We start from the raw sequence: 10,412 nt of genomic DNA on the forward strand, positions 1-10,412 counted from the left end.
ACTTGTTCGTTGATCTGGAGATCCACTCGGGTCCCTCCAAACGTTTTCAAGAGCACCGTAGCTTGTACGTGTCCCGCCGTACTTTGGTGTAGAAGTGTTTAAGAATTCATAATTAGTCATAAATATAGGAGTGTTTTAGAATGTATAGTTAGAAGTGTTTCTTAGTAGAATTAGTAGCACCTCTTACAGGTGGGGGATAATAATATAGCAAGTACTTGGAAGTCCCATTTATGCTTGTAAAACTTGTGAAGTTTTTGCCAAAAGTTGCAAATCCTTATCTTTAATATAGTATGTTAAGAGTTAAGCTTAGGGACAGACAGATGTCTAGACAGGCAATTTCAGGTTGTACCCGTGCGAGGGTCTTCAACGGTCTGATACCAGGAGGAGACTGTTGAAGCTAGCCAATAGGAACTAAGCTAGACAAAGGGGAGGGGTTTTCAAACTGTGAACGGAAGTGCTGGGGAAGAATTCAGTCTCTTTCCTCTGGTCTCAACGTGAGGGCAGCTGTGCTCCCATCTGGGATGAGGGTAAAGATGCTTCTCTGCGCAGAGAATATATATCTATAGATACTGTAATTAATGTGCTTCACTTTGTAATTGTATTAGCTTCAATAGGATTAAATACTTTTGATTGTAAACCAGTTTATGGTAGATTTTATTATCGAAGCGTCTCTACTGTAAACAGCAGTGGAACGTGAATCAGGGGCCTGCTCTCGTGTGGGGTAGAATCCAAGCCTCCACAACACGTCAAAGAATACACCCAACATGTCAAACTAAAGATCTGATTGGTTGAACACTATGACAATCAACAATATCTTCCCATTCACTTAAACTGCAAAGGGATTCACTTGTGAGTCTGCAGGCCTCGGGCCTCTCTTCTTACCTAGAGACACAGAGGTGAAATCTGATTGGATAAAAGCTCTCCTTAAAACAAGCTGCACTGGAAGCAGAGCAATTGAGGAAGACAGTAGCTGTGCAATGAGAAAATAAGATAATGGGAAAATATTTTTATAAATTATAATACATGTAGTGTATTTAAGAAAAATTATTAAATTATAAAATAGCTATAACTTTGTGATTCTGTTTAGGCCAGCAGAGAAGGCCTTGCAGGCCCTGACGGCCTGCCACTGTTAGGAGGTGGTTCAACTGTAGTAGGACAGCACTGAAGGCTCAGGTATGAAATACACGGTGTAATTGACAGTATGTTGTATGTCTCCACTGCTGGTTATACTTACAACAGTAAACGCTTGACTTCAGGGAGCTGAACTCAATGAACTTTTCTCACCAAACATGAATTACAGACCAAGAAGAGGATTATGTGATTGTTTTATTTTGTCCCTAGTACTGAATGTCTATGCTTCAATATCAGTTATGTATCTCTTATATTGAATCATTATATTAGATTTTTCATTTTTTCACTGGTTAACTGTCCATCAGAGTGGTCTGTGGGAAGAAACATACAGAGCACGCCTCAGGGAGGAGACGCTAACAGTTGTATCCGGTCTGAACTGATGTTTCAGGCTTGTTTCCAGAATGGAGGCCAATGGAGGGCTGAGGGCAGATTTTCTCTGCAGAAGAAGAAGAGACAATCACAATGAAGAGCCTGCTGAACCTGACCGACAACCAGTTCAAGATTGGGGGAGCAGTCCTTGAATTGTCTGCTGCGACAGGTTTATGCCTTTGGAAATAATCTGAGCTGCAACACACTTCCGACCCAAGGGAGGCAGAAATGTGCCGCAAAGCATCTGGTCTGTCGGAAATCCGCCAAAGAAGAAGAAATAGACGCTCCCACCGGATGTCTGAGATATGTTAGCACTGGACCAATTCATTGTAAGCGAGCGTGACCGCTGTCAATGAAAAAACAGCAATGGCTGGCAGCAGACTGGAGAGGTTTGGAACTGTATTCACCCGGTAAGTGAGCAGCATTTTACGCTGTGCTTAGAAGCTTGTAGTAGCTAGGCAGCTAACAATGGCTAATGGTAGCCATATCCATTACCTATTGAAAGCCATCGGATCAGGTCCACAAAAAATGTTGTTTACCACAGATTTACGTTATGTGTTGCTTAATCGGAATACGTCATGCTGTTTAAGTGAGTAAAACAGGGTTTTCAGGAATCACTTAACCGTTATCATAATCAAATGTCTCTCCTGCAGCAGCGGTGACATCATTAGCTGACCCTCATAAGTCATCGTCACCACGTTAACGTTACGCGGTGACATGCAACATGTGGACGAAACTAATGGCAAATTAATTTCTCTTTTCAAGCGTGGACCGGTCAAACGAGTTTAAGGATACGGTGTGATGACATAAGCATGCGAGAGAGACGGATCATGTTTGTGTGCATACAACTGATCGGAAGGGGTATTAACCATGGTCCAAAGCTCTTGACTAATGAGTTAAACAGATCAGTAAAAAAGAAGGATTGAGGAGTTCAGCATAATTAAATGCGATCAAAGTGACTAATTCTTCAGTGCTGGCTGCTGAGGATATTATAATACAGAGTATGTGACATTTATTCTTATTGCTCATTCTAATAATTTGGAAACACAAGAGCAAGAACATACTTTAAAGCAGCTTAATACATACGATCTTTGAGTTTAAGCCAGCAACATCATTAATCTCTGTGTAAGTCTCTGCTTTACAATGAATCATATTTTTGTCAAATGTCATTTTGATGATCAATTGTGTGATGAACAGGGTTCGAGATCTGATGCGCTCTGGGGTCATAAAGCCGTCAGAGAAACCCATCTGGTATGATGTATATGAGGCTTTTCCACCCAAGAGGGACCCACTTTATGTGAAGCCACACACCAGACCCTGTACCAACAAACAGGAAACTGTGCCTGAAATCTTCTACAGAGAGGATGAAGTTAGAGCGTAAGTCGAGTACTCACAATGGTGACTATATGTGCTTCCATGTTTAAGCACCTACATGCTTTCTGTGTAAATATTGTGAAAATAACACATTGATCGGGAGTGTTGTTATTTGATACTGGTAACCACAAACAAAGTCATGGCTGTTTGAATCATATTTTGTTAGGAATCCCCTACTTCATGTATCATAGCACTTGAGTTTACTAGAACACCGATTAGTTCAGCAGGCCTGTTTACCTGAATAAATTAAATCAGTAGGTTTTGTTTTGTCACAGCTCATAGCTTTATTAACTGTTTGTGGATACACCGCAGTAGGGCTGGGGGGTATACCGGTTCAACCGGTATACCGGTTTTAATTTCCCGTATGATATGAATTTTTCATATACCGTCATACCGAAACAACTTCTGTCGCTCTTCAACAGGCAGCAAAATATATTGTTCGCCGCTGAGCGCACTACGGTCGGAGCTAGCTGTCTTAACTGTATTGAGAGGGAACCCTAGTCATGGTTATAACTTTATAACAACAATTAACAACCCACAACTAAACACCACGACACAACAGTTTGTGACACTAATAATTGTACATTGATAAAATTTCCCCGCCGAACTGCATGCTGGGTATAGCTCGCTAACAACAGTCTGCTAACAGCTGGGAGAGGCTCTGTCGCTCCAGTAACTTCACATTAAAGAACAGAAAAGAGCGATGCAGGATGAACAAAGACTGAACAACAAAAGGTATTTTGGTTAGACACATATGCAATGCTGATTACCGTGTAATATGTGTGGTATTTGTTATAAATGTACATTGGTACATAGAGGGTGATAAGAAGCTGTACTTGGAGGGGCTTAGGACCCAGGGGAACAGGAAGTGACGGAACGGAAGACACGCCTCACAAACAGCTGTTCACCGCTCGCTGGCCAGTTGACTGGCCGGTTCTTTTCGACGTTAATTAATTAATGCTTTAACGCGGAAAAAAAAAATCCCGTGATATACCGTGAAACCACCAAAGTCTTACAAAATACCGTGATATGCATTTTTGGTCATACCGCCCAGCCCTACACCGCAGTGCGTTTACTGGTTCCCTCCTAGCCCGTCATTCACTAGTTTCATCACTATATATTGAGTGATACAGTAATAAATACGTTTATGAAATATATATATGAAACTGGCCATTTAATTTGAGAGCTCATCTGGACTCACAAAAAATGTTTGAATGGGAATCAGCTGCTCTCATTTCAGCACTAAAAGTAGTTGAAAGACAGGGTTCAACATAAATGTGTTTGGTCAAGAAAGTAGGTCAGAAATCTACATGCCCAAAGTAAATTTTTACTTGCCTCAATACAAATTGTTTTAATTATCAGGAGGTATCAAATAACAACAGAGACTAAAGTTAATTGTCATGTTTAATATTTATTTAAAGCTACTGTGAATAACGTTTTACTGGGTATGGATCAGTCTTAGTTAGATAGTCCCGATGGGCAAGTGGCACCTTGCATGGTAGCCCCTCCCATCAGTGTATGAAAGGGTGAATGAACATATAGTTTTAAAGCACTTTGAGAAAAGAACGATACAAGTCCAGACCATAAAACAGATAGGCTTAAAGAATAACAATTTAAAATAGACAGTCATTGGTGTATGGGTCTGATTTCACACAAAATCAGATGAAATCATGCAGGTCCAAGAAACTTCTTAAGCTCAGACTCCAGTGGGACCTCCATCTAGTGCTGGGCGGTATGACCAAAAATGTGTATCACGGTATTTTTTAAGATTCTGGCGGTTTCACAGTATATCACGGTATTTTTTTTTTTTTCCTTGACTGTTTTTATATAGGTTTATAGTGGCTTACTCTACTGTCAGGAGTACATAGAATATAAAAATATTTTAATGTCATCATGTATAAAGGCTTTGCTTACTATAGGGTTTGTTCCTATAATGTTGGGATAGCAGTTTGGCTGAAGTATTGTCGCCCCGGTAAGACATACATTGAATCCAGCGTTTTAATCATTGCTCTGAGCCTGTCTTTCTCGAATGTCCTTGCATAGCTGGATCATTATTGAGTTTGTAATGTCGCTCCACCGCTTGCTTTTGTTGTCATATGCTGCCTCGAGCAAATGCCTCTCCAAGCGATGTCTGACCCTTCGGCTTTACTCGCGTTAACGTTACTGGTTGACGGCCTCGAATCCGACGGCCGTCATCACACTCTTGGTATTCCAACACATGTTTTCTGCTGAGGTGATGGAGTAAGTTGCTCGTGTTACCATCAGCGGCAACAACAGTGGCTCGAGAAACTCGCAAAACGTCGGATTTTTTAAAACCAAAACACTTCCAAACAGCAGACACAGCTCCTCTCTTGGGCACAGACTATCGGTGCATCTCCGGTCTGTCTTTGTTCATCCTGCATCGCTCTTTTCTGTTCGTTAATTCGACGGAGCCTCTCTCAACTGTTAACTGTTGTGCTAGCGGCCTAGCTAGCGAGTTGTACCCAGCATGCCGTTCGGCGGTGTTATTTTATAAATGTACAATTATTAGTATTACAAATTGTTTATTTGTCACAAACTGTTGTGTGCCGTGGTGTTTTGCGCTTTTAAAGAGCATTAGTTGTGGGTTATTAATTGTTGTGTTATAACCATGATTAGGGGTCCCTCTCAATACACTTAAGATAAGTAGCTCCGACCGTAGCGCTCCTAGCGGGGAACAATATATTTAGCTGCCTGTTGAAGAGTTACAGCAGTTGTTTCGGCTATGACGGTGTGTGAAAAATTCATATCATACGGGAAATTAATACCGGTTGAATCGGTATACTGCCCAGCACTACCTCCAGCAGAGACCAGTCCACCATGGACTTCGACCTGCAGTCGGGGCTCCGGGGGTAGGAGGAGAGCTCAGCTCCCGGCAGCAGCGCCTCCTCCTCCTCCCGGAGCAGAGCTTCTCCTCACTGCTCCTCCGGTCCCCGCTGGGAGCTAACACCGACACCACGCTGCTGGAGTCCCAGGCCGTTTTGTTGGGCCCACTGGAGGGAAGGGAGGCACGAGAGAACCAAGAACCAGGACTGAGAGGGGCACACTGTCGGATTCTTATTGCAGTGAAATGAGAGGTTTTCTGAATGGAGTTTGGTGCTTAACTTTTGTCCACAGGGACCGCCAAAACCAACACAATAAGTTTCTTATAGTAGCTTTAAGTAAATAAATCAGAACACCCCTTAGCGACCATTATCAGCAAAGGACAGGCAATGTGTTAAATTGTTTTTATCACTTACTTGGGCGAGTAAGTTGCTGAAGTTACTCGCCCGACATGGTATTCTACTTGCGCCGCGCAAGTGAACATCCTTATTGTTGAGGCCCCACTCACCCATACAAGTCTGCCTTTCAGGAAGTTCTATGTGCAGTATGGGACGGGTCCTCGGCCTTTGGATCTGGCCAAGTCAAACTTTGTTTCGACGTGTCAGAGGTATGTTTCCCCCCAATCATCATTTCGGTTTTGGAGTGATTTATGAAAAGATATGATATACAAGCACGAAAGCACCCGTCAGAATGTCAGGTGTGATTTAAATCATTGGTCCCCAAACCTTTTTTGCACCACGGACCGGTTTCATGTAAGACAATATTTTCACGGACCGGCCTTCAAGGTGTGGCGGATAAACACGATGAAATAAAATGATACGATCGGCATGAAAACAAATATAAAATGCATAAATAAATACAACTCACAATAACGCTGAATCAGTGGGAGCCCTGAGCTTGTTTCTCTGCAACGAGACGGTCCCATCTGGGGGTAATGGGAGACAATGACACCCGAAGTGTGTTCCAGATTACTTCGTTTTGTTTTGATTGCCGTCACTGCAGAAAATCCCGCTTCACAAAGAGGATGTTGGAAATGGAAGCAGGGTTTTGAGTGCTTTAGTGGCGATCTCAGGATACTCGGCCTTGATTTTAATCCAAAACACCAGCAGAGTTGTTGTCTCAAACATACTATTAAAGCCACCGTCATTTACAATCTCCAGCAGCTGATCTTCCTGTGTGGCCACATATTATGCAGAGCGGGTTTGGCGTGTAAGAATTACTCCTGATATTTAATTAGACTCCTGATATTGTCTGTTAAATGAAGCTTTCATTTTCGTGTAAGTTGTTGGGTCTTCTTCTGTCTCCTTAGTGGGCCTTTCCCCCTTTGCAAAGAAGCTCTCCAAACGTTTTGTATTTATTTTCGCTAGTTCTCGGGCTTAACTTTCGAGGTAACGTATCACGTGACCGAGACAAGCGTCCTGACATGTCAAGCGATACAGGCGGATGAAAGTGCGAGAGAATCCGGTCATTTTTCAAAATAAATCTTCTTTCAGACTGATAATCAATACAACGGAAATAATATAATATTTATTCTTTCTGTGTGGCCCGGTACCAAATGACCCACGGCCCGGTGGTTGGGGACCACTGATCTAAATGATTTGGCTGTGAATTGTTTTTATGTGTGTTCCAGAATCTGTAGTGTTTGCACACCAAGTGCAGGGTTGAAAAGACAGTTGAATAAAGTTAATTAATTCATTGAGTTAAATAAAAGATATTATTTCCTTGACAATGTGACTAAATGTTTCACTTTGCTCCCGCAGGTTTGTAGACAAGTACACAGAGTTGAAGAGCCACGGTGAGCTGGAGCACTCTGCTCTGTTTGAAGAGACAGGGAAGGCGTTACTCACAGATGGCATCATGCTGAGGCGGAGAGGAGCTCCTCCTGTAAGAGTCTGAGGCTACTTCCACATTTATACATTTTTGCTTAAAAGCCTGAAAACTGGCCCGCCAGCGTTTCTCAGATTGGAGTGAGAAAAGGTGATGTCGTGATCTTCGCAATAAAACATCTTTGATGTGACGTGTCGAGTCTTGGCCAATCAGCGTTAAGATGTCTACATCGTCTTCATTTCCCTCCGTTAAAGTTTAAGTTACGTTATGTTCCGTTACAGGTCAGACTTGCTGGGTTAAGTTGACGTCCACTGCATGCGAAATTTTGTCGACTGTTAACGTTCATCATTATCGCGATTTAGGAGGAAAAAACGTAACGTGATGAAACATGCAGCCCCCCCATGTTCCGGTTCACTTCACGCGGTCACTCATTAACTTTAAACCCAAACACCGGCGCATCTGGTTGCAGGTTGTTTTTTTTTTTAACTCAAAGTAGAATGAGGCGATTTCCTGTTAATAATAACTTTTATGACCACGAAAAATTTGCCCAGATACTGATGAGATGATGTGGTCAAAGAGCTTAATGAAGAGGAGGCTGTTTGTGTAGCGCATCTTGATGCAGGGCTGAGCTGTGAGGAGCTGGGCCTGGATAAAGGTGGAGGTCTAAACAGACGTGAGTACAGCTTCCCGCTGTCAGTGTTTTAAATATATTGATAAGGCAGGGTATGCTAAATGCAGCCTCTGCTCCGAGGAGATGAACTACAGCAACAGGGGCTCACATGCCCTCTCATCACACTGACAGACATGTTCACTGTAATGACCACAGCCAGTGTACTAACAGTCCCAACAGTCCCACGTTGCTCTCAAGAACCCTGAAGTAATGAGAGGGTGTTAAGGTACCTGTACCTTCATTTCAGCAGGTTGCTAATGCAGAGGTGTGTATAGATTACAGCTATTATTTTACTCTTGATAAGCTACCTTGTGAACAAGACCCGGATACCTTTTTCTCGCTTTTTGAGCATGTAGTTGTGAGTTGTAGTAGATTATCATTTTAATTTTAATAATGTAACTGGATTGAATGCATATTAATTGTAAATAGAAGATAGGCCACAATTCTAACAACTTTACAGTAACAGTGGAAGTTAATATGAAGACATACAGTAACAGGGTTCAATGAAAACTAATCACTTTATTTTGTACAGGCGATGGTTCTTGCTATCTGTTTTTATATGACAAACTTTTGAAAATGAGACCTCGGTCTCAATGGATTTTGTCTAAATAAAGGTTAATAATAATGGAGCTGAAATACTGATTAATAACTGAATAATAAATTCGTTTTTTGCTTAAAATAAATTATTACTTTATTAAATATTGTCTTATCACTTAATTTTATTCTCAGAGTACACCAGAATGCTACATTTTCAAGCTCCTATTTAAAATACAATTCTCCTGGGGAAGCATGCCCCTCCCCCCCCAATAGGGTTTCGGTGCTTGTCACCTTTTTCACCAATTATGAGTTTGCAGGTAACTTAAGGTAGTGCTTGATACTTAGATCTTCCTCTAAAATCTTCCTCTATATACTCAAACGGACAAATTTTGTGGAGGTATTTTTCAAACTTGTTAACGCTGTAAGTCTTGCTTTATCTCTCTCTCTCTCTCTCTCTCTCTCTCTCTCTCTCTCTCTCTCTCTCTCTCTCTCACACACACACATACACACAACTAATTTACTTAAAAATGAACAAAGTTACCTCGATTATGAGTCAATCAATTTGGTCTCTCACTCGTTTTCTTTCGGTTTCATTGTTGTCTTCTCTCGCACTCGTAGCTCTGCCGGTGGCTGAAGTCCCTGTCGCACTGGAGAGTATTTATGCTTTTGTTCCTTTGCAGTTTCTGTGTGGACTTCACAATAGTTGTGCAGAACAAAATAAGCATCAATAACAAAAGGAAAGTCCTCCGTTTTGTGTCCACCGCCCTCCTCAAAGCCGCAAACTGTGACTTCAGACGTCGGCTCCGTAGGGTTGATAACGCCACTGGACACGCCGCTTGGTAATTGCTCCGATAACAGCTGCTTCCTCCACATGTCAGCAGCAGTAGAATTACAAAATGCAGAATTTAACTGCACAACAGCTGCTAGTATAGACAACAAGATCAGCTACGTCTGTAATCAGTTATCCATGTTGAATTAACTGGTAGTCGATCGATAATCGGGGAAAGAAATGTCTTGACTGCTAAGACTCAATCAAGTAGTGAACGTGGGTGTCTCTATTATTGTTTTAAAACTTCTCCGGTTCCGCCGTCCACACTAGGAGGTAACCCCGGAGTTTTCAATCTTACCCGGCTTTCGGTAACGTTTCTAAACTCCGTTTTCGGTGCTCTAAAACTCCGGAGTAGTGTGGATGCTCGGTTTAAACTTAGAAAAAGATATGCGTTTTAAAATAGAAATGTAGAAATGTAGGGTGGATGTAGCCTAAATGCTAACTAGGGTTACCAGCTAAACTTTGATGAGTGGAATCATCAAAGAGCTGCTGATTCACAACCTCATGTTTTCATGGGGAAAGAAATCACTGATTGATTTGTAGCTTGTAACTGTGAATGTCCTATTTCTGTATTTGTGGTGTAAGACCTCAGAAAAATCGATCTCGTTCCAAAACAAACAAAAAACGTAACCTTTTCACTGCGTAATATTTGCATTCTGTCTGAAAGTACTCATGGCAGTAAGAAAATATATTTACGTGCAAATGAATTGCATGAAAAGAAAACGTCCCTGGTGTGTGAAGGCCTTTCAGTTTGAATAAAGTAGAAGCTACAGAGATGACTCGACTGTCTTGAGATCTGCAGGATGGAGGCCCCGTCTCCAGCTCAGAATACAG

The 10,412-nt window shown here is 41.8% G+C and overlaps 1 protein-coding gene across 1 annotated transcript; it reads left to right on the forward strand.

Moving 5' to 3' along the window:
- Positions 1-1,742: 1,742 nt before the first annotated feature.
- mrps23 (mitochondrial ribosomal protein S23) lies at positions 1,743-7,692 on the forward strand. Its single transcript, XM_031872499.1, has 4 exons — positions 1,743-1,910; positions 2,698-2,877; positions 6,245-6,322; positions 7,476-7,692. Exons 1-4 carry the CDS (start codon positions 1,867-1,869, stop codon positions 7,609-7,611), a joined length of 438 nt encoding a protein of 145 aa, XP_031728359.1. The 5' UTR covers positions 1,743-1,866; the 3' UTR covers positions 7,612-7,692.
- The last annotated feature ends 2,720 nt before the right edge of the window (positions 7,693-10,412 follow it).

The sequence above is a fragment of the Anarrhichthys ocellatus genome, unplaced genomic scaffold, assembly GCF_004355925.1.
Source record: "Anarrhichthys ocellatus isolate YVR2014 unplaced genomic scaffold, GSC_Weel_1.0 scaffold64, whole genome shotgun sequence".
NCBI lineage: Eukaryota > Metazoa > Chordata > Actinopteri > Perciformes > Anarhichadidae > Anarrhichthys > Anarrhichthys ocellatus.